Source organism: Coenobita brevimanus, chromosome 98, assembly GCF_032717465.1.
Source record: "Coenobita brevimanus isolate Jiangsu-jjx chromosome 98, ASM3271746v2, whole genome shotgun sequence".
NCBI lineage: Eukaryota > Metazoa > Arthropoda > Malacostraca > Decapoda > Coenobitidae > Coenobita > Coenobita brevimanus.
The window spans coordinates 4674304-4699034 of record NC_137051.1 but is presented as its reverse complement, the minus strand read 5'-3'; the positions used below and the strand labels follow the sequence as shown (position 1 = coordinate 4699034).

Below are 24731 nucleotides of genomic sequence, written 5' to 3'. Positions count from 1 at the left end.
ATGGGAGTGAAGTGTTTGTGGACGCACCAGTAATATGTCCTTGCACGGGCCGTCATTGTTTACAACCTGATCACGTTCTCTCTATGATGTAAATGACTCTCCCCACCTCTGAGCGTCTGCAGATTGTGTAACGCCTCTTCCTTAACGATTTATTTATTTATTATTTCGCACTTTGTTTGTCTTCTCGTCTTTTACAGATGGAAACTAAGAACGATAGGAATATAGAAAATGGGTCTGGTGTAAAATGCAAAGTAAATCGCTAAGGAAGAAGAGTTAAGAAATCTCCAACGTCGCTTAGAATTACACACACACACACACACACACACACACACACACACACACACACACACACACACACACACACACACACACACACACACACACACACACACACACACACACACACACACACACATGTTCATCCCATCTTGGACTTTAAAAGCTTCTCACATCTATTCCTTGGCCCTATGGATGAGAGAGAGAGAGAGAGAGAGAGAGAGAGAGAGAGAGACAGACAGACAGACAGATCCACCCATGTCATGTGTGTATAATCTAGACAATGCATTCCCTTATCTTACCACTTATCCTTACTATCCACTTTTAACACTTGGCAGGAATTCTACTCACGTCATCCACCTGGCCTGTTATCCACCTCATCCACCTGACCCCTCATTCATCCATCTCATTTCTTGTCTGCTTCCACCATCTCACCCACCTCTCATCCACAACACTGACATTCATTAATAATTTTTACGTCATTCAGGTTCCTTATCATTCCCCTCATCCATCTGACTCACCTCTCATCCACCTCAAATCTCATTCAGTTCAGCCTTCTCATCCACGCTAATCACATTTCTTAAACCCCCTTTTTTTTTTTTTTACGTCGCCCAACTTCCCTTTTCATTCACCTCATTCACCTCATTCATCTGACATTCTTATCAGTCCTTATTCATTTTTTTCATAGCACCCGCCACTCATCAACTCCCACTTCCATTCCAAGCACGTCACCTACTTGTTAGGATTTTTCTCTTGCTTTTCCTTGATAAGCATTTTATCTAATTTTTCCTACTCTCTCTCTCTCTCTCTCTCTCTCTCATTTTTTTCAGTACATTCATCTATATCTTTCACATTCTCTTTGTGTTCTTTCTTTTTCATTTTTTTTTTTCTGATCCGCTTCATCCACCGTTTTTATCCCCCCCCCACTTCATCCTTCTCTGATATCCTCTTCATCCACTATTCCTATTCTCTTCCTCCATCCCTTATCCCCCTCTTTATGTGTCATCTGCCTCTCTCTCCAGCCATCTCTCTTACCCCTCTCATCATCCATCATTCTCCTATACTTCTCTGCTATCTTCCCCCAAATTCTTACTCCCCTCTTCATCATTTATTTTCTCTTCCTTTTCTCCGCATCCATCATCCACATCTTCGTCATCCGTCTATCTTAGTCCTTTCCTCATCGTCATATTCTCCCCCTCATCCAACTTCCTCCTCAGCCTCCTCCTCCTCCTCCCCTCCCTCCTCTAGTACTCAAACCTCTACCCCACCTCCCTTCACCCCTCTTCACCCACCCTCACTGCTTTGTACCCATTCCTTCTCCTGTCTCCTTTCCCCCTTCCCTCACTAATACCTCCCCTCTTCCCTCCCTGTCCCCCTTCCCTACCTGCTCTCTACTTCTGTCCTCTCCTTCCCCACCTCTTCCCTAGCCTTTCACTCACCTATCCCCTCCCCCTCTCCAAACCTCAACTGATCCTTACCCCAACCCTTCCCTTCTTCCTTTCTCCCTCAAAGCTCCTCTTCCCCTTCACTTTTCCCCCACTTCCTTCTGTCCCTCCTCCACATTCCTTCGTCTTTCCAACCCCTTTCCTCTCCTCTCCTTCTTGTTCCCTTCCCTTTCCTCCTCCCCCCCCCACCCTCTTGTCCGTCCCTCGTCTCCCTTTCCCCTATCCCTCCATCCCCTCCATCTCCGTCTGCCCCCTGTCAGTTTGTAAAGGGAAAAATATTGCAAGTCATTAGGTCTCTCTCTCTCTCTCTCTCTCAGCCCAGAAGGATCCAGCAGGACGCAATCAGTCAGCGTCCAGCCAGCCAATCAGTGTGGAGCACATGACGTCACGGGGTTGCCAAATAGGGCTGGGTATCTATGTTAGTTTCTGGCGCTATTTAAATACACTCAGCACTAAACAAGCACGGTGTATTAGCTTGGTAAATAACAGGAGAGTGGTTTGTGTGTGTGTCATGCTCCTGAGGCTGGTTAAGTATGGTACGTGTGTAATTTGTTTATTTTGTCTGTGTTGTTATTTAAGACGAGGTTGCTTACTTAACTCCTTTACCACGATGATGCCTTTTTTTCTGTTCGTGCTGATGGGAGGCAATTAGATTCAGTTTTATGAGAGTCCCCCGTCTCCTATACTCTGTTCACATCAACTTGGCCTGATACCTTGAATGCTGAGTTGTAGAGATTAACACTGGAGTCTGGTACTAGTCATGAGGAAGTGCTATGGAAAGAATGTTGAGCCGTAGTAATGTCTTCCTGCCACTGAGCTACATGAAATAAACTGAAAAAGAACGAAAATCTGGACCAAGTTAAAGTGCACGAACTATATCAGTGGAAGGGAGTGGATGAAGGCTATCTAATCCCTCCAGTTCGAAAAAGTCTCTCTCAAAAAAAATTAAATAAATAAATAAATAAATAAAATCGTCTGTTAGCAGGAGGAAATGTATTCAAAAGTCCTCGAAGTGAAGTGGTCGTCGTTCTGACCTTCTCTTTATTGTACAGTGTTGGCAGGTGAGGCGGGATTGCTTATTTTACCTTCAATTAACACCTGAATATTACATTTAATTTACACCTGGGTGTCATAATATTCATCATCCTGCATATGCGTTTTCACCTTTCCTGGTACCCTTGTCTGGATTATTATTGTTATTGTTGTTATTTTATATTTATTATCATTATTATTATTATTCTTATTTTTATTGTCATTGTTTTTGTTATTTTAACGCCACTTGTACGATAATGTTTTATATATATTTTTATAAAAGTAAATAAGTAAAGCTTCGTCATATTTATGCGGTCAGATGATTCAGCTTAATTTAACCCAGTCCGGTGAAATGAAGACACATATACACTCACATTATGAACATAACATTTATTTATACAATCTCAGATGTGAACATATTCCTTAATACAATGTCAGCGTACAGTAAACATTATAAAACAGTTCTTTATACAGTAATGTCTTTTACGTGGACAACCTTTGGGGTGAATTTTACACAATGTCTTTTAATGGGACAGCCGTGGAAGTTATCTGTAGTTATAGCAGTCATATTAACGCGTACAGTACGGTCACATCCATTAGGCTTTATTTTCACTATTTAAAGTCGGTGTTATTTTGTTTAGGAAAGGCCTCGCATACTGAAGGGGTTAAAGATGGGTGTACCCAACCCCATCAGCTCGGAAAGTCCCCCCTTAGCTGAGTACAGTTCTTATTAAGCAAGTTTTTTTTGTTTACGTTTTTCAGCTTCGTCATCCACCTCATCCCTCTGACTTACCACTTATCCAACTCAAATCTCATCCTCTTCAACCTTCTTAATAGATAAATAAATAAATTGCCTAACCAAATAAAGCCATGGCACGTTTGAGGTTTATGCCTGTTTTTATCCTCAGTAAATTGCTAACACGTTTTGCCTTCCGAAGATTTATTACCATGGCTGAGTTCTTAACCATTGGCCAGGTCTGGAGGTTATCGTTATGGCGACACATTTACCCGAGTTTGCTTCTTAATTAGATCTAAAAATGGGGATATGGATGTGCAAATCGACGGTTGTGTGTTGTATTCTTGGGGTACCGTGATGCTTGGGTGTTTTCCTTGTCATTTACACTTTCCGAATTTTTACAGAGTACTTGTTACGTTGCCTTTTTTTTTTTTTTTTTTTTACTACAGTGACTATTATTTGACTGCTACCGGCAAACGATTTTTTTCTTAGAGAGACCACTCGTACTGAAGGGATTAAATGAGAAGCGATAAACCCTCCCGTCCGATGGCCTCAAGTAAGCTTAATACAATCGTCTGGTCATGCGTGAATGATATTAAAAAGACGCCATTGTACTTATAAGAATTAAGGACAGAGGGAGATGGAAGAGTCAGGCGGGCGTGAAGGAGAGTTGTGAATGAAAGGCTGGTGGTGTGCTGGAGGAGGGGGGGGGGTCACTATAAAAAGAACAATTACAGTACACCATTGTTTAAAAGTATCAAAACCTAACCTAATCTTAACAGCATAAAAATCACAAATGCTCCAAATTTGTTCCTTCAACGCAGTATCAGGAAAAATGATATTAGTAACCCTTCCAGCGTAGGAGTGTCTTGTTTACATTATTCTGGTTACCGTCTTACTGCTTCCCTTTAGCCAGAATGTATGAGTCAAGCTAAGGACAGATGGATTATCGTTCTCACGCCAGACGATTTTACTTAGGTTCGGTGAGATGGCCCAGGGGCGTAAGACTTAAATTTTAGGCCCATACGCTAGATTTTTTGATGTTCCGAATTTTACTATTATTTTGCCAAAGTTTTATCTGGTTATTTATTTATTTTCTCATGTATGAATTTGTTTTATTCTGACAGGTATCTTATATGATCGATTTTTTTTTTTTTTTATGTGTGTGTTTGTTTTTGCTCACGAGGGCCAATATTTTAATCGACACGTATTTCCCGACTCATTAATCACTACACGACCCCTCCTAGCCCGTGGTCTCCCCCATCTCGTTGGGGTTGCCAGCGCCGATCATGTCGAATATCTCCTTCTTCTCCTTCCGCGCCAGCTCCAGCCATCGCAGCTCCGTCGATCCCGGGGGTTCAAGTTCGAGGATGACAATGGCGGCGTCGAGCATCCTGACGGCCCGGGTGAGTCCCTCCTCGAACACCGGGGAGGGCTGGTTGAGGCCGGCCTTGGCTAGGTGGAGGGTGGCCGCCTCGCGTTCTACCACTGCACCGTTGTAGAGGGACACGCCTAGGAGAGTTATTATTATTATTATTGCGGTATTATTGATGGCAGCATCATTAGCACACACACACACACACACACACACACACACACACACACACACACACACACACACACACACACACACACACACACACACACACACACACAATTTCCTACATATCATTTGTTAAAAAATGCCTATTGCACTGTGCCATCGTTATGCAGTATTGACCTATTACCGGTGTAGCTTCACTTAACGCAGTCACTGCCCAACATATCAAGCCTTTCCTCGTTTAGGTTAGCTCTAGCAGAAAGCATATGGGAGAAGAAGAAGAAAAAACGTGTGTGTGTGTGTGTGTGTGTGTGTGTGTGTGTGTGTGTGTGTGTGTGTGTGTGTGTGTGTGTGTGTGTGTGTCTCACCTTTCCTCCTGGTGGCGCCTGGCTCCAGCCGCTGGTATAGGTGTATAAGTCTTCGCCACAGGTCCCGCCTCAGTGACAATGCCTCAGCGCTAACCTCTTGCAGCTCTCTTAGCACCGTCTGTGCCGCCGTCAGCCACACGAAATGGTTCACGTGGAAGGTATTCACGATGTCATTGAGGAGATTCGAGGCCTCCTCCACCGTAGCACACTTGCCCTCCAGTTTGGCCACATACTCCTCTGCTTCCATGGCTATGTCCTCCTGCTCCCTCTTTGCACTGCACTCTGGACACGACCAAGGCGATCCCGGACCGTCGTACGGCTCGAGGAAGCCTTCGTGACACTGGGTGCATCGTGGACTGGAGTAGTAGGTCCCCAGTTCTGTGTGGTCCTGGCATCGCGGGCACTGACACTGGAAATTATAGATCATTTTGAGGTCCTGTTGCCGCCGCCACAGAGGGTCGGTGGGAGGGAGGTAACTGAAGAGGATGGGTTCACCTTTCTTGATGGGCACGGCCGCTCGCACATACAGGATACTGGCTTCGTCCGAGCGGAGGGTGATGTTGGGTCGGCAGGAGTGGTTCATGAGGTACAGTGTCGGGTACAGGCCCCGCAGGCACTCACCGCGACCACCGAACGTGTTGATGGCGTTGGTGAGGATGGTGCCGTGCAGGTGATTTACGGTATCAGCATCACATTCAGCATCTAGGACCTTTGTGAAGTACGTCGCGGCTGCTTCACGGTGAGGATCATCGTCGTCTTGTCGCTTCTTTGCATGGCTTTCCATCCCCTGCAACTTCTCCCAGGTGGCGGGATTGGTAGAGCGCAGGAGGAGGCAGCGCACAATGAGAATGATGTCGTATCGTGGGGTTCGCATGTATGAGGTGGGCGGTCCAATGCCCTTTGTGTCGGAGGCCAACACGCTGCACTCCGCCATGTGTCGCTCCGTGGCGGCACATGCGGCGTTACAAACGGGCCAGGAGCATCCGGGGCAGCGGAACATGTCCTGGTCCTGGGCTGGGGCAGGGATGATGGCATGGCATCCCAGGCACATGGGTAACGAGTCCGCCACTGGGCCCAGCGCCACGGGACCCTCCCGCATCACCAGCTGACCCTCGCTGAGGTCACGTGAGGCAACCAGGTATCTGTGGGGTGGGAGGAGTACGGTATTAGCTGGAAACACACACAGGCTACAGTAAGTCAGCAATCACCAAGACCGACATAGGCTAACCACATTAGAAACCCTGTCATGGCCGCGTTTTGTCAGTTATTTAATACTAACAATTTTTTTCCAGGCTGTTATTTATTCCATCTAGTATTTTTTCTCCAGTATTTTATTCACCTGAGCCGAGAGCAAATTACAGACTCCTTTGTGTCCATGTTGTCACCATTAATTCTCATGGTCAAAACAGTTTTAATATTTTATTCCGGCGAATGGTAAACAATTCTATGCGGCTGAGAGTGCGTATAAGAGCCTGAGAGTGTTCACGCCGCCTTCGTTTATGTAGTGTACATTAATTTCTTCGTTATGAGGGAATCACGAGTTCAGTGTACGAATAATCACGGGTGTATTTCTTCTGCGGTGTACAAGTTGTTCATGTACAAACCTTCCCTTTCCCTCCTCGTGTGTTATCCTGACGGGCCAGCACTGGTCCTTGTGTATGGCCCAGTGCTGCCTCTGGTGGTCCTTGCTGCAGTAGTGGACCAAGCTGCACCCGCCGCATCGCAAGGAGGCCGCAGCGCCGCACTGACCGCATGCGCCGCTACCCGTCATCGCTGGCCTGCGGTAGAGGGGATGGGTAAATGAGTTGTGTGGATATGGAGGTGCTGCGTGATTTTTATTTATTTATTTATTTAATTATTTTTTGCTCCTATGTGGGTATTAAGCTGTGTGGATGTAGCTTATGCAAATAGGAAGTGTGTGTGTGTGTGTGTGTGTGTGTGTGTGTGTGTGTGTGTGTGTGTGTGTGTGCGTGCGTGTTTAGATGATATATAACAGCATCAAGAGAGCTAAATAGCCATTAGAGTTACAAACAGAGACAGTAAAGGTATATTTAGGTTGCATGCTATTTTGTCGTTAATAAAGCGTTAGAGCATAGTTTGCGATATTATGGCGTACTTAGAGCACGTGTTCCCAGTCAGATTTTGCAGCTTAACCCAATTATGCATGCCATTAACTCTGTCTTTGTCTGTCTTTCTTTCTCTCTTTCTCTCTTTCTTTTGCATTGCACTCACTTTAACCTGGCCTAAAATTGCCACCTCTCCCTCTTGACTGATGAGTTGTAATAATGAATGTAACACTAGAATATGATGCTGGTCTGGAAGAAGTGCTGTAGAATGGACGTAAAGCCGAAATATGGTATTGGTCTTTTCCTTCCACAGCGTGAGTGAAGCAGCAAAATGAGGAAACCCTGGGCCAAGTTAAGGTGAATGAACTATACCTTCAGACGATTTTCATGCAGGAGAGACCTATCGAACGAGGGGGGTTGAATGTAGCCCTCTCAACCCCTTCAGTCCGGTGATGTCATTTGTATAACTCTCTTGCTACATAGTAAACAAAAATGTTCTTCTAAGATGATTGTTAAGAAGTAGGAATGGCAAAAGTGCACAGGTAAGAGATGAAACAAAAAACACACAAACAAGAGAGCATTCAGGATGGGAGGAGATTTAGAGACTTATACCCATTACTACATTCCACCAGCTACAAGTTTGTGGCTAAAGTGTGGAATGTGGTAATGGGTATAGGTCTTCAGATCTCCTTCCATCCTGAATACTTTCTTATTTATGTGCTTTTTTCATTTCTTATCTGTGCACTTTTGCCATTCCTGCTTCTTTGCAATCATTTTAGAGGAAAATTTTTGTTTTCTAGTTTATGATCTTTTTATGAAGAGCTATATAATTATGCATAAAGCAAGAGTTAGATTTGGATTGTTACATATATAGCATACTGAAATACTAAAACGAGGGTGCCTTCCAGTGAAAAGAAATTTTTTGGTACGTCTAACTGTAGGCGAGCTGTAGCTAACCAATATTGCGCAAAATGACTACGGGTGACCGCCATGCGGTTTTCAGGCCGTAACTCGCGAACCGTAGCCTGAATGCTTAACTAAACGTGAAATGAAACGTTTACACTTGACAAAGAGCATTTTGGTGTATAGTTCGCTCGCGTACGCCTTTTTGGTTTGAAGGTATGATTGACGAAGAAGGAAGAAAGAAAGAAGAAAATCGACATTTTTGCTGATCGATTTTGCGACTCCTACGAAGGTTAGCAAGACTGCGAATGGTTTTGCACTTGAATAGCTAATGTCATTTAGTTCATAAGCTTAGAACTGGGTTTTGCGACCGTTTTCGCGCGAATTCTCCTATACCTTATAGTACAGGACACCATTTTGAACCTGCACCATTCCCACTTAGGGAGTGCTACCATACTCCGTGATAAATAAATAAATAATAAGGAAATAAAGTAATGAGTGAATGTTGCGATGCGTGAACGTCTCCCACATGTTCACTACGAGGACGTCTCCAGACGATTTTATTCAGCTTAAGAGACTTTTCAAGCTGGATGGGTTAGATGTAGCCTCCATTAGGCTAACCCCTCCACGACAAAACATCTTCCTTAAACTGAATAAGATCGTCTGCAGTAAGGAAAAATAGACGTCCTCGGGGTGCAGGAGAGGGAGGGAGAGAGAGAGAGAGAAAGAGTGAGAGAGAAGGGGAAAGCATACATGATACCACATAACTCATTTAGGTGTTGGCACGCACCTTGCATGTCACTAACCGTGTGTGAGGGGATGTGATGACGTGCCGCCAAAAGGGGTTTCCCTCAACATTACAACATTTATACCTTTTAATGACTGGAGGGAGTAGCCTAGCCCCGGAACCCTACGCTCTTGATGGGGGAATAAATAAAGGTTTGATGCTCTGAATAATAATAATAATAATAATAATAATAATAATAATACCCAAGTTTATCTAGAGTAGCGATAACAGAAAATTTCACTCAAACCTCACTAGGACTTTTTCTCAGCTAATGCCAGACGATTTTATTCAGTTGAGAGTCAGTCAGTCAGTTAATATTCTGAACATTTTCTCCGTCATGATTAAGACAACTCTAGTATTCGATTCAGTTAACGCCAGACGGTTTTATTCAGCTGCGTGACTGAGGGTGTTGATATTGTAACCACATAAATCGTCATCGGGAGAACCGCATTGTATTCCATTGAACCAGACGATTTTATTAAGCTAACAGGGAGTCACAGGAGCCCGAGTGTCAATATTTGTAACATTAACATCTTATGGTCGGGACGGCTACAGTGGTGAGCTCACGTGAGGCGATTTTATTCAGTCAAGAGTGAGTTCATATTAGCCGTCGTATTATCCACTATATAAACTGAGCGATACAGACAGACACAAACATCTTCGAGTTTATTTGCAGTAACCGCCACACACACACACACACACACACACACACACACACACACACACACACACACACACACACACACACACACACACACACACACACACACACACACACACACACACACACACATCTTACACAACCAATGTTTATTTACTTGTCAGACGCCCAATCCCGAAGTTAATTCATGGTAGGGGAATAAAAACACCGATAAAAACAACCACCAAGAATATGCTTGCTCAGTGCTGCACGCGTAATCCCAAAGTTTATAGACAGTACCCGTGACGAAAGCTCCTGTATATTACCTGTATACTTTACCTGTATACCCAAAATAAATATACGTATTGCCAAGTATATTATCAGAGAGTATATCCATTGCATGATAATCTGTAATCTTCCTTAATCTTACTATCTCGTAATCTTCTTTAATATTACTATCTCTTACTAAACACCTAATTGCTGAGCTCAGACATTGCAATTATTAATACTGTTTGTATCAGTGATCATAATAATACTAGACTTTGGCCTAATTCCATAGTGGAGTTCCGTTTATTATTATTATTATTATTATTATTATTATTATTCTTTGTAATTGTATAGGTTAGATACAATAGTCTCCATTAACCCATTCAGTTTGAGGACATCTTTCATATTATATTCTGATAATGGTTGGTGATTATGTGTAGATGAATAAATAGATTGATAGATAGACAGAGATAGATAAATAAATAGACAGATAGCTAGATGAATGGATAAAGAACACCCCTCGGATTAAAGGAGTTTTGCAGATTAACATATTGGCATTAAGTCTTACCAACCTAAGCCACATCTTAAAGGGTAGAGTAAAAAATGTGTGTGTGTGTGTGTGTGTGTGTGTGTAATGCAATGATGGATGGAAGTAGTGTCAGTTATGGCGGTGAAGAAGTAACTGTTTGAAAGCATCGCGTTGCCGACTCTGACGTACGGCGGCAAGAAATTGACGCTGTTGGAGGGCCACAAGTCGCCACGGAGAGCGATGATGATGAATTGCCCTCGTGTGTGTGTGTGTGTGTGTGTGGGTGGGTGGTGGGTGGGTGGGTGGCTGTGCGCTTGAGTTACCGTAGAGGGTGTTTGTGTCTGTGGATGTGTGTGCGTTACATGGAAGGGAATGTGTGAGTGGGTGTATGTGTATGCGTTATCGTCGGGGTGTACTGTGTGTGTGAGTGAGTTGGAGGGAAGGGTGAATTGAGCAGAGGGATATTTAGATAGTGTGATGTCGGAATGGATGTAGTTGGGTCAGCTCAAAGAAGTGCGCTGACAAATCATGTTCTCTTCGAATAAATAATAAATAGTAAGGTAACGAGTCCATATACTTTTGCCATTCGTGACATCAATTCCTTACTGATTTTTTTTTTTTTCACAACAGACCTCGTATGCTAACTTTGCAAAACTGTGTCGATATTAACGATATATATATATAACATCCAAGAGAATGTTGAGGGATGTAATATGCAAAGTAAATAGCTAATGAGGAATTCCGACGAAATCTCTTGTGCCAGAAAACCCGGAGTGAGATCTATTTTTTCTTATTTTATGCACTGAATAAACAGATATTATACTCTGTTGATGTTTAAACAGAAATTATCCCTCCACCTGAAGGAAAGCCCACGCCTCCTAACTCTGTCAGTCCGATGGCGTTTTGTTATTTTTCGTTCTTGCACATCCAGACGATTTTACACACCTTAGGAGACATTTATCGAACAGGAGGGGTTAGATTTATCCGTAGTAAACCCCTTTACTACTATGGTTGAATGAAATCGCTCGGCCATAGCTTAGTAAAAAGTGTGTTACTGGAGTGAAGAGATTAAGCTAGGAATTAATGTCTATTTTTGCTTTTGCTTAATGTTGCAACTTGGGGACTTGATAACTATTAATATCAGAATAAATTAACAAGTAAAATAAGTAACGCGATCCCTTTTGAAATAGGAACTAAAATAGATCGTCTTCTGTTTTTGATGGTTGTGCTTGGAGACATAACTGGGAACTGTTGTCTTAGGTGATGATGGTAAAGGACAGACACACAGACTTGACCACCTCACCTCTTAAACACTGTAATTCGACCCCTGTTGAAATAAGGATAAAAATAGATCGTGTGTTTGTTAATGATGTTGATGCTAGCGGATGTAATTGCATGAGGTCAGGCATTGGACGACATCTGGCCCTGAGTAGACGGGTATAAAAGATAACCTCACCTTTAAGTAACTCCATCCCTCATAAGATAGGAATATAAGCTGATGGATCGTGAAATCTTGAAGACGAAAATCCCACGGGGCAATTATGATCCAGTAGACAGACACAGGCAACTGATCATCTTACCTTCACGTTATTCGATCCCTCGTAAAATGGGAATAAAATTAAACTGCTTGGTGCTTGAAAGAGGCGCTTGTAGATTTAGCCTAATTGCTTGAGAAAAACTTAATTACCGGTATGACATCATGTGCTAATTAGACAGGTAAATCATATCACCTCTAAGTAATTTGATCCCTTGTAAATGGGAAATAAAAGTAGATGGCGTGTTAATGCTTGTGGGTTAATGTTAGTGGGTTTTAATATTATCAGGCAGTAAACAAACGAATGTAAAATTCATCTCACCTTTATGTAATTCGATCTCTTGTGAAATAGGAATATAAATTGATCTCTTCTTGGTGATTGATGAAGGTCCTTGAGTACCAAATTGCTTGCCTGGTGTTGGTATGTGGTGTAGGGGTGCTGTTGGTGTGATGGTGTCAGTAGTCACGGTGTACAAGGCTCAACACTCCACGTTGTCTCTCTCACACTAAAATACTCTCGGGGCCGACACGACATTGCCAGAGGTTGCCAAACTTAGAGCCTCGTTATAGGAGCCTTCGGTCCCCCCATACCTCGGCATGGGTGTCAAATTTACAATGTTTTTCAAATTTGTATGTACGGATTTCAATGTTACGTACTTCATTAGTATGCCTTCTTGCTTTAGGTTAAACCTGTCTTGACTTGGAGATTTGTAGAAGACGGTGAAAAGTCTGTGTCGAGTTCTTGACGTGGGACGAATGCTCCGTCTCTTCGCAACTTTCGGGACCTTTCGAGATAGTTTATTTTGCGTGCGTTCAGAGCGGCAATACAGGCATGTTCTGCTTGTTGTTCTCCGGCCCATTGTTCTTCGTTTGTTATATTTTCGTGTTAGAACAGTGTGCTTCTTGTTCACCGGGACCGTGTGGGGGGGACTTGTTAAGGTGTTTATATTTTATCGGCTATTCCCTGATGGTGTTTTTTATGTTATTTTTAGTCGCAGTCGTAGGTTGATTTTCCTGTATATATATATATATATATATATATATATATATATATATATATATATATATATATATATATATATATATGTACTGTGTATGTATGTATATTGTATATATAGTACTAAAGGTGTCTGTACTGTGTGGCTAAGAATGCAGACTCTGTGGACCCAGTTCACACACCAGACACTGTGTACACAGATAGAGGATCCATTATGGTTCCTGTTAAAAAGGTAGCTTGATAAATCCTAAGTATATAAGTCTGTTCTCGTTTGTCGGTGCCATACTATTTAATTCTGCCTTCCTTTGCTTTGCACACACCTTCTGCCTTCTTCTCGTACTTTTTTTTTTCCCCAAATTCTTCCTTCCGCTCTTCCTTTAGTATTTTTTTTTTCATCCATCCTTTCCTCTTTCCATTACGTTCCACTATCCTTCCTTCATTCTCCATTTTTTCCTTCCATCATTTCCTTCTTACCTTCTTCCATCCCTCATCCTGTTTTCCTTTTGGTCTTTCCTCCTTTCATTTTTGCTCATTTCTAGCCACTCTTCCTTTCATCTCGTTTCAGTCCTCTTTCGTTCATTTTCTTCCTGTTCATATTTTTTCTCCACGTAATGTATTTTAGTTTCGTCCTCCCCTTCTAGTTTTCACTTTTCCTTCACATCGTTTTTTTTTTCTTGCTTTTACTTATTTTTCTTGTCTTTTTCCTTTTTCATTCCCATCATTGAGTCCTTCCCCTCGTCTTCCCTCATCAGTTTTTTCCTTTCCCCCTTTTCGTCCTCATTTCTTGTCTTTTTTTTCATTTTCCAGTCCTACTTCTCTCCCACTTCGTAGTCATCGATTGGGAGAAAAAAATAAAAATTAAATAAATAAAAAGAACGAAAAAAGAGAAGGACTTTATAGAGAGATCCCTACCGAGAATGAGATGAGAGAAATCGTCTGGTGAAAGCAAAAATAAATATTAAAAAAAATCGTCCTCTCAGATTCCTCTTTACGCTTCCCCCCGCTCCCTTCTGACTCTCTCTCTCTCTCTCTCTCTCTCTCTCTCTCTTTTAGCGACCCCCCTTCTCTCACCCTCAACACTTACCGTTATCTCTTTCCCTTCCTCCTCCCCCTTTTTCTTCCCCTCCCTCTCCGTGTCTGCACCTCCCCTTCTCATAATTAACCTATATTTTCCCCTCCCTCCTCCCCCCTTCCTCCCTTTCCACACCCCTTCCCTCCCCTTCCAATCCCTTCCCTCCCCTTCCAATCCCTTCCCTCCCCATCTAATCCCTTCCCTCCCCCTCTAATCCCTTCCCTCCCCCTCCAATCCCTTCCCTCCCTTCCTCCCTCTACCCAGTTTCGTTTCCTTCACTTTCACCATTTTACTCCTTTCCTTACTACTTTACCCTTTTTCCTCCCTCTTCCTTCTCTCCCTCTTTCTTTCTCATTCGTTCACGTTTCCCTCTTCTCTTCTCCTCTCTCTTCCTTCTCACCTTAATCTCTCCCTCTCTCCCACCTCCTTTTATGTTCTTTTCACTCTTTTCCTTCTCTCCTTCCTCTTTCCTGGCTCCCCCCACCTTCCTCTCTCGTCCTCTTCTCCTTCATGTCATCCTCCGAATTCCTCTCCCTTTCTTCCCTCCTTCCATCTCCTTTTTTATTTCCCTTTCTTTTCATACTTCCTTCCCTCCTTCCTCTTCCCACTCTTGTACCCAACCATCCCTTGCCCTATCTTGCTACCCCTCCCTCCTTCCACTCCCTTCCCCCTCCCTCCCTCCCTCCCTCTCTCCCTCCATGTTCTCTGTCCTTTTCATTTCTCTCTCCCTTCTTATTTTTCCTTCTCTTGTACCCAGCCAGCCCTGTTTTTCGCCCTTTATCTCCTTTTCTTCCCTCCCCCCTCCCTACTTTGTCTTTCCTCCTTTCCACTTCTTTGACTTTCCTTTCCCTTCCCACCTTTCCTCTCCCTCCCTCATCATTCCACTCCCTTTTCTCCCTGGCATATCTCTCCCTTTCTCTATCCCTTTCTTTCGGCCTCTCCTCCCCTCCCTCCACCTCCTTCGTTCCTTCTTTGCCTCTCCTTCTCCCTCCCCCCCCTCTTCTCTTCCATCCTTCTTCCCGTTTCTCATCCATGCCTCTTCTCTCCCCCTCATTCCTTTCGCTTCCCCCTTTTCCTTTCCTGTGTCTTTCCCTTTTCTCTTCTTTTCTCCCTTTCCCTGCTGACGTTCCCTTTTTTCCCCATCTTTCTTTCTTTTTCATCATTTTCCTTCTTATACTTTTCCTCTCCGCCTTATTCACCTCTCCCCCGTTTTCACTTTCTTTTTTTTCTCTCTCTCTTTCCCCTTCATTTCCATATCTCTTGCCTCTTCCCTGTTTCCCCTCCCCCTTTCTTATTTCTTTGTCTCTCTCCTGTCTCATTTCCCTCTCTTCCCCGCCCCTCCCTCCTTCTCCTTTCTCCCTCCCATTTCTTCCCCTCCCTCCTCTCCCATCCCACTCCCCTCTCCCTCCCATCTCTCCCCCTCTCTCCTCGGCAGTTCCATTCTCTTCGCCCCTTCCTTTCCCCTCCCCCATACCCATCCCAGTCCCTGCTCTTCACAGGTTTCTCCCCCCTCCCTCCTCTCTCCGACTCCTTCCTCTTCAGTCCCTCTCCTCTCTCCCTCCCTTCTCCCATCCTCCCCTCTTCCCTCTGCCCCATCCTTCCTCCCCCAGTGCCTCAGTGCCAAGGCCCCGTCTCATCGTCAGGCACGTGGCTTTTCTGAAATTGGGTGCCACAGAGAGCGCGCCAAAATTCAAAAAAGAGAAGTCCAGAATTGCTAAGCTTTTCTCGTCCTTTCTCCCATATTCTCAGGCTGACTCTTATGCTCGTTCATTCTTTCCCAGCCTCACTCATTTATGCACTCATACTTACTCTTTCATTCACCCTCGGATTTATACTTATTCTCACTCTTGCTTTCACTCTATGCCTAACAAACTTAAAACTTCGAAATTTTATAGATTCAGTTTCTCGCTCTTATTTTTTTCACTTTCTTATACTGACTCTCTCTCTCTCTCTCTCTCTCTCTGTCTGTCTCTCTCTCTCTCTCTCTCTCTCTCTCTCTCTCTCTCTCTCTCTCTCTCTCTCTCTCTCTCTCTCTGTCAGCTACATCGACTCATTCATTTTCTCACTGTCACTCACATTCTTATTGACACATTCTCTCACACTCCCTCACCCCTTTTCTCAGAACCACTGCCACATTATCATACTGACTCACATTCAAACTTATACTCAGAATCTCTCACTTTCATACACACATTTTCACAGTCGTACTTATTACAGTGCCATTTTTGTCTTCCCCCCCCTTTTTTTTTTTCAATATCTTAGTTGCATTCACTTTAGACCTCCATGAGTGAATGATTTAGAAACGTCCAGACAGTTTATTTTATTTTCAGTTAAGGGAGATATTTCTAGCAGCTGAGAGTTTAGGAGAGGATCCTTGAATTTCCTTTAATATGATGGTTTTTATTCTTCATGTTGATGTGTAGTGAGTGGATTTGAGGAGACATGGCCCATTCAGTAGATTTTTTTTTTTTTTTTTCATTATGCTGACATAAGACGATTTAAGTCAGCCTTCCAGTAAACCGGTGGCATTGAAAGGGTTAAGGTAGATGAATAGGGAGAAACATAGACAGACAGATACTTATACAAATATATATAGACGGGTAAATAAACAAATGGATAGACTAGGTGCATGGAGCTTCGATGTAGAATTGATCTGAGGAAGATGACTTGGTAAGAGAATAAAAAATAAATCTTTATGTGTTTTTAATGCTGATTCATTCCTTAGGTCGTTGATGTTGTTATCCCTACAGGCAACTGAGATCAACTTTGTTTTATGAATATAGAGATTACAACAACTACCACTACTGCTACTAGTGAGTAGCGGTAGTAGTAATACTATATTTAGTGGTGATGGTGATAAGAGTATTAGTATTAACATAGCCAACAGTCCTTGATGTCAGCATTCATGGTGTTCTCAGTAATTCATAATAATGTATTGGTATATTTTAAGGATAGGGCGAGGGAAAATATTGTTGTTCCCCTGTAGTGTTGTCTTTCACATTCATTCTTAGGCATGTATGTTTCAGTGTATATATATATATATATATATATATATAACATTACAAGTACCGGTACCATGGAAAGCTAAGATGCTCTAAGAATCATTTCGCGTCATAGTCTGAAACATGCCGATAGTGAGGGTGTTTTGCCAGGCCCTGTAACGGTATGTAGCCTAATTTGAGGTTCGAGGGCGTTACCCTGAGTAGGTCTTGGGTGTTGGTTAGTTTAGATTATTTATCAGAGAGACTTGTTAGCGATGAAGTGTTAGAAGTAAAGAATGTAAAGTGGAAGTTAGTAACAGAAAACGTGAAATTCTTTTCACCTCCCTGACAGAATACTAACAGAGAGTGGCACTCGTATGAGATTTAGCCGTTGGGGTGGAGGAACAGGTACTTAGGGTATAATTAGAGGTACACTGAAAAGGGATACTCAGTATTATCACATCGTAGCTGCGGAGAATAGATAGACACTTTTATTTCTCATGTTACTGTTAAATCTGTGTGCATAGAAAATGATGCCGACCAGACAGACTATCATAGAAAACGTGGTTATAAGTGGCAGACAATTCTACATCCTTAGGCTTGTATCCTTGCAGAGCATTGTTAGAAAGTCCATAGTGGTAGACAGCACAGTATTTTTATTCCCAAAATGTCGACGATATGTGAAGGTGATAGCTGTCTGAGATATTGGAATTAGCCTATAAATTTTTCTGCCAACGCGGTTCTTCTTACAGACTAAGGAAGTCAGTTTATAGCGTCTAATAAAAAGTACAAGAGTGTGAAATAAGAAGCCACACGAAAACTGTAATTCATTCTCGTGGCACGTTTCTCAGGTCGTCCTTTAGAGGCTATGTGACCATTTCTCATCAGGGGCGACTTGTCCATGGCTTGGAGATGGGAGGACGTGATCTGGGAAGGGTCGTGGGTTAGAGAAGAGATGCTGTTAGTGGTAAGGGAGATGACGGGTTGGAGAAGTTGCAGTCTGAGGAGATGATATCATTCCCAGGTCGCTACCGTTCTTGTTTCATCCAGCTGCGTGTGGGAGTCTGTGTTTTGAAGAGTTAATGACGGGAGTCCCACGTCACTCTTTACTTCATCCAGCTGCGTCAAAGAGTCTGTGTTTTGAGAAGGTAATGGTGTCCGTTCCACGTCTCTCTTTACTTCATCTACCTGTGTCAGAGAGGCTGTGTTTGGAGGAGGTGGTGGTGTCTGTTCCACGTCTCTCCTTCCTTCATCCACCCGTGTCAGAGATGTTGTGTCGGGAGGGGTTTGTTGTGTCAGTTCCATGTCTCTCTTTACTTCATCTACCTGTGTCAGAGAGGTTGTGTCGGGAGGGAGTAGTGGTGTCAGTTCCACGTCTCTCCTTCCTTCATCTACCCGTGTCAGAGATGTTGTGTCGGGAGGGGTTAGTGGTGTCAGTTCCACGTCTCTCTTTACTTCATCTACCTGTGTCAGAGACGTTGTGTCGGGAGGGGTTAGTGGTGTCAGTTCCACGTCTCTCTTTACTTCATCTACCTGTGTCAGAGATGTTGTGTCGGGAGGGGTTAGTGGTGTCACTTCCACGTCTCTCTTTACTTCATCTACCTGTGTCAGAGACGTTGTGTCGGGAGGGGTTAGTGGTGTCAGTTCCACGTCTCTCTTTACTTCATCTACCTGTGTCAGAGAGGTTGTGTCGGGAGGAAGTGGTGTCAATTCTACGTTTCTCTTTACTTCATCTACCTGTGTCAGAGAGGCTGTGTCGGGAGGGTATAGTGGTGTCAGTCCCAGGTCTCTCCTTACTTCATCCAGCTGCTTTTGAGCTCTGAAATACCACTTAACCTCGCTGGACCTTGGCGGTTCTAGACTCAAGATGGCCACCGCCTCCTGAAGGTTGATGAGCGCCCCCTGTAGGTACTGGACGTAGAAGTGGTGAGTGAGCGTGTCCGCCTTCCTCTCCGCCCGGGCCAGCGCTGCCTCCGTCGCCCCTAGCTCGTACAGCGTCACTCCTGCAACGAGGATATAGTGTGGTGTTACGAAATTGAAGTGTCATGATAACTCCTTCAGCCCGAGGACGTAATTTTTTTTTCTCAAGGCGATTTTTTTTATTCAGTTTAGGGTAGACTTTTCGAATTGGAGGGGTTAGATATAGCCGTAATTTTTTTCATTCGCAGTATCTCCTCTAAAACTGCATTAAAAAAATCGGTAGCAGCAAGAACAAAATAGCAATGACGTACTCTGGCTGAAGGTGATCAAAATCGACCTTTATGTTAATCGACATTCCAAATAAGATGTTATACAGAACAGTATTAATTATGTATCATTGTCAGATTTAAGCCATATCTCTGACTTAACACCAGCAAGAGAGAGCGGCGTGTACATGTTTTGTTTACCCCTGAGGCGACACATAAGATCACCACGTACTGTACACTGTTGCTATTGTGTTGCGAAGGTCAAGGCTAGGGGAAGGAGGGAGGTGGTTGTGGTGAGAGGGAGGTGAGGGGGGAAGGGAGGAGGTTGTGGTGAGAGGGAGGGGAGAAGGGAGGAGGTTGTGGTGAGAGGGAGAGGGGAGGAGGTTGTGGTGAGAGGCAGAGAGCAGGAGGAAGGTGAACTGAAGTGTAGGATGCAAAGTTGTTTATGAATTTGGTTTTAAAAGTCTGGATCCATAGTCGGTAAATGGAGAGCTGTCTTTCTTGCGTCCACGAGGCTTCAAAACTGATCAGTAATAATATGTGATCAGTGTTTGTACAGTGACCTTAAGCAGTGAAAGGCTAAATGGACTTACTCATCTGAATAAAATCCCCTCGCGTCAGCTGCCAAGGAATACTAATTTTTCCTATCATGACAGGATGAATGGCATCCCGAACAGCTGCCAGAAATAATCATCATTCCAACCCTAATTCCCACCCCTAAATTGGAGTAAGCTGAGATCCAGAACCAAAGAAAAAAAAATTACAAAAACTTAACTCCAGAATACATGCACAGTGACATGATCCATACCGTCACTTACACGTCAGTAAAGAGTTCGAAATCCTATAACTGTAACGTGGCAGTTTCCCAGTTCGTCAAGGGTAGAAGGAAGCTGGTCAGGGGAGCTGACTGGGAGAATTTTTAACTTAACCCACTGGCTTCATGATGTTTCCCTGGGCAGGATAAAATTGTCTTGTGATAGCCAGACTAAAGTACCTGAGTTGAATATGCCATCTGAAGGGTTAAGCAGAGATATGTATTAAGCAGGACAGATGAGGGTGTTGTGAGGGCAGGTGTGTGTGTGTGTGTGTGTGTGTGCACACCTCTGCGGCGGGTGAGTCCAGGCTCGAGGACATTGTAGACGACCAGGAGGCGACGCCACAGATCCCTCTTGAGTGCCAGGGTGGGGGTGGAGTTGTCAGGATGGAGGATGGCGAGTGCTGCCTGGGCGGTGCGCACCCAGACGTGGTGGGTAGGGTGAAAGGTTTCCTCCACCCGCTGCAGAAACGCCTTCACTGCGTAGGGGGCCTTGTACAAGAAGACGTCCTGGCAGTCATACCGGCTCTCCCACTGGCGCACCTCCTCCTGAATGACTGCCTGGGACCGGGTGGAGGGACATTTTGGACACTCCCAGGTCACTTCCCCCAGCCAGGTGGTGGGCTCCAGGTACTGGTTCTTACACTTTTCGCACCGCGGAGAGGAGTAATGCAGACCCAGCTCACAGGGGTCGCAACACCGCTGACAGTCACACGTGAAATAGTGAACCCGGTCTAGGAGGGCGCGACGCTCCCACAGCGGCTGTGTTAGTCCGATATAGGTCACGTGTAAGGGGGCACCCGCTGCCAGGTCAACTGCCGCTCGCACGTACATAACCCCATCCTGGTCTGAAGACACAGTGACGGTGGGGCGGCAGGCGTGGTTCATACGTGCCATCATTGGGTACACCCCCCGCAGGCTAACCCCACCAGGCCCACGCACCGCAAAGCAGTTTGTAACGATGGCGTCCCGAATGTGATGTGCGGCGGCTGGATCTGGCGCTGCACCCAACACCTTTGTGACATAAGTCACTGTGGCAGCATGGCGCTCGTCACCCTCCTGCTGGCGGCGTGCTGCGTGGCTAGCAAGGTCCAGCATCTGTCGCCAGGTGGCTGGGTCACTCTCTTGCAGCAAGAGGCACCGCAGCGTGAGAATGACGTCATACCGTGGAGTGTAACCGTGAACCTTAGGTTGGGCCATCCTTTCAGTATCCCTGGCCAGCACGGCGCACTCCAGGAGATGTGCAGGAGCGGCGGCGCAGGCGGGGGAGCACATGGGCCACCAGCAGTCGGGGCAGCGAGGGATGTCCGGTTCAGGGATGGCGGTGTGACAACCTAGGCATAACAGCGACGACGTAGCCCGAGGACCCAGCGCCACCGGGGCCTCAATCAGCACCAACTCACCAGCACACACAGCCCGGGACGCCACCAGGAACCTGCAGGGGGAGGCATGGTTAGAGAGCAAGAGGTGAGAGAGTGAAGGGTATCATGCTGTGGGTGTGAGGGTTGCTGGGGAATGCATATGCGAGTGTGCGTGGCAGTAGAGTGCGTGTGTGTGATTGAACAGTAAAGATGTGGGTGTGGATGGCAGGCTGGGATATGGGGGTCAGGACGATGGTAGTTTAGGTGTGAGGGTGAATGAGGTGTGACCTTGTAGATATAAAGACCACTATAGTGTGATTTGGAAAGGCGTGGCTATCAGGACGAGCGTGATGGAGAATGAGGATGTATGACATGATACTGGGTGTCATGGAGGAGAGTGGGTGGGAACAGGAAACACACAAGGCAGACATAAAAAACTGACGAGACATTTGGAGTGCAGAGAGAGTGCAACCTGTCTGAGAGCATCAGACTCTCGTTGCAGTTGAGTATCAGTGCAGTAATACGACCAGACAGGTGTGTTGATTATAGCAGGTGTGGGGCAACTCGACTCCCTCTCACCTGCCCGCCTCAGGTGTGGCCCGCTCCTCCACAGGGAAAGGTAGCGGCGTGACGGACTCCTTCGTGTTGTCATGTTGAGTGGTGCTGATGGGCAGAGTTGATCTCTCCTCCACTCCCATCTTATCACCTGTGGGAGATGAGATAGGGAATAGTTAGTAATAATCAGATCAGTACGGTACCCTAAGAAGGAGTACCGTACCGGTAGGGGGTACTAAGGAATTTAGGACTACAGTTAAACTAAGAATAGTCAGGGTTGTAGTAATTTTCTCTGTGTCATCATGGGAGATTGAGTATGGTATTAGACATTAAGGCATTAAATTTGCGTCGTAAACTGATTACCGGTAACAGCTATTTCAAGGACAAATGGATGGCACGTGACGTATGAAAGAAGTTACAAGTTATGCGGTAAATCGCAATTTTTACTGTGTACAATACATTTGATTTTAATGTCAGACGGTGTAGAAAAAAAACTTTATTCTCCTGTATTCAGTTTTATTTGGTATGTGTATTTATTTTATTTATTCATCGCGCCAAGTGTTTAAGCCCGCGCTCGCGCGGTATTTAGTTTTATAGGCTATGTGTATTTATTCTTCGCGCCAAGCGTTTAAGCGCGCGCGTGCGTGCTTGCTTGTGTGTGTGTGTGTGTGTGTGTGTGTGTGTGTGTGTGTGTGTGTGTTGTGCGCGCGCGCGCGCGCTGGTGTAAATGCAGTCAGGAATTTGGTTCTCCCGCCAGCTTGACTCAGTGTTACTTTTTCACAACCCCACCCTCCCACACCCCCATCCCTCTCCTCCCCTTTCCCTCCCACTTCCCCTTCTCTCTCCCTCTTCTCTTGCATGTCTCCCGTTTTCCCTTGTCTGTTACCCTCATCCCTCTCGCGGCCCCACTCCTCTTACCTGTTTCTCTCTCCTCTCTCCTCCCCTCCACTCCCCCTTTTTTTTCCTCCCCGTTCCTATCCTTCACCCACACTCCTTACCTCTTTCTCTTTTCTATCGCCTCCTTTCCTGTACTCCCCCTTTCCTTTCCTCCCCCTCCCTATCCACCACCCACCCCTCGTCCTCCCTCCACCACCTGTTGTTGCTACCCTCCATGTTCTTTAAACGTGCGTCCCGTTTTCTCTCTTTACTCTTAGTTTGATTCTTTTCCTTTTTTTTCTTTTGCACTTTGTTTTTTATCTGCTATCATGTGTGTACGATATATTTCTTTTTGTAGGTAGGCTAATCTGAAAATATGTTCTTTTGAGACTGATAAAATTTATTTTACATGAGTTGATAAACGTGAGTTTGTTGAAAGGAAAACGAAAGGAAAATCAAGAACAAAGTTGAGGGACAAAGCGAGACAGTATATGAGGGCGGGTGGTGTGTCGTGAGAGGAACTTTTCTCCATTGACTGGGAACAAATACTTGGATATCTTTTTATGACTGGCGCCTCTCACAGGATGGGCCATCGGACAACAGATAGACCAAGAGCTACTTTAGATAATGTCGTGTTTACCCAGCATTCAGTGAGGAGGAGGTTACTTTTCTGAACGTTGTGGAAATATACCCTTTTCGAGTGTCCGAAATTCTCACACAACAAAATCGTCGTGTGTTTGCCTGAATACGGTACCGGAGTATTATAGCAAGGAAAGTGATAATTGAAATAGCTACTCAGTACGATGCCTCCTATTTTTCTGTGGTTCTGGCAACGGAGCAGATGATTTGGCTCAGCTGAGAGGAATTGTCTTGTAGGGAAGGGTTTGATAAAGGTCGTATCTGATGCTCCTGTTTTAAAAAGTGTCTCTTGAGCTGAATAAAATCGTCTGGCGATGGCAAGAATAAATTAGGAAATACTTCATCGTAGTGAAAGGTTCCAAGGTCGCAAAGGTGGGTTCGATTGGTACGGCTTAGTGAGATGATGCTTCCTTGTGTGTGGTTGTTTGCAGCATTATTATTTCCAGTGCTTATTTTGAACGTTTATTGTTTATTTATATTTATTTGTTTATTATTTAGGCTACTTTTTACTCACTCTGATGCGTATTTGACAAAGCTTTGTGCTTGAGTATTTTACTTTTGTACTTTTTTTTTCTTTCTGGATCGTAATTCACCCAGAGCTCCTTGTTGGGAAACAGGATTGGATTGATGATGATGATGATGATCATGATGGTAATGATGATGATGATGCTAATGATGATGATGATGATGATGGTAAGGAGGAGGAGGACGACAACGAAAATGATGGAAATTTTGATAATGATATTACTGTTTATTAATTACAGAGTTGATACATTCGACAAAAATCTTCCAAATATTTGTCCCTGCTAAGTAACGACTCCCATCTTGGTCCCTGCTAAGTAACCATTCCCTTCTTGGTCTGTCGCCGTAAACTACCTCATTTTCTGAGTCAACCTTTTCCACTTCATATTCTTTCTTCGTCTACCTATTTCAGTCACAGCATAAACCTTTAAGAATACAGTTTTTATTTTGATGTACTGAGTAACTGTTTATTTTCCGAATTACCGTCTTTATACCATGCGTCACTGTGCTTTCTTATACTGCCTATAAGTGTTTATAAATACAGGATTGTTATCAGTGCCTATCGTGCATCATTTATTCAGTTCCCACTCCCACTGCCACGCCCT

At 44.4% G+C, this 24731-nt stretch overlaps 3 protein-coding genes across 3 annotated transcripts in view; 1 reads left to right on the top strand and 2 right to left on the bottom strand.

Annotated features, from left to right (window-relative positions):
* Nucleotides 1–24731, top strand: part of LOC145414167 (organic solute transporter subunit alpha-like) — an 82472-nt gene that overhangs the window by 6007 nt on the left and 51734 nt on the right. The gene's annotated exons all lie outside the window — the stretch shown is intronic.
* On the bottom strand, nt 4242–12568 carry LOC145414098 (SET domain-containing protein SmydA-8-like). Its single transcript, XM_080283657.1, has 4 exons — nt 12446–12568; nt 7002–7175; nt 5398–6539; nt 4242–5001 (listed from the first exon to the last, which is right to left on the bottom strand). Exons 2-4 carry the CDS (start codon nt 7166–7168, stop codon nt 4733–4735), a joined length of 1578 nt encoding a protein of 525 aa, XP_080139783.1. The 5' UTR covers nt 7169–7175; nt 12446–12568; the 3' UTR covers nt 4242–4732.
* LOC145414062 (uncharacterized) lies at nt 17267–22234 on the bottom strand. The gene is made up of 3 exons (XM_080283626.1): nt 22114–22234; nt 20461–21608; nt 17267–19176 (listed from the first exon to the last, which is right to left on the bottom strand). Exons 1-3 carry the CDS (start codon nt 22230–22232, stop codon nt 18188–18190), a joined length of 2256 nt encoding a protein of 751 aa, XP_080139752.1. The 5' UTR covers nt 22233–22234; the 3' UTR covers nt 17267–18187.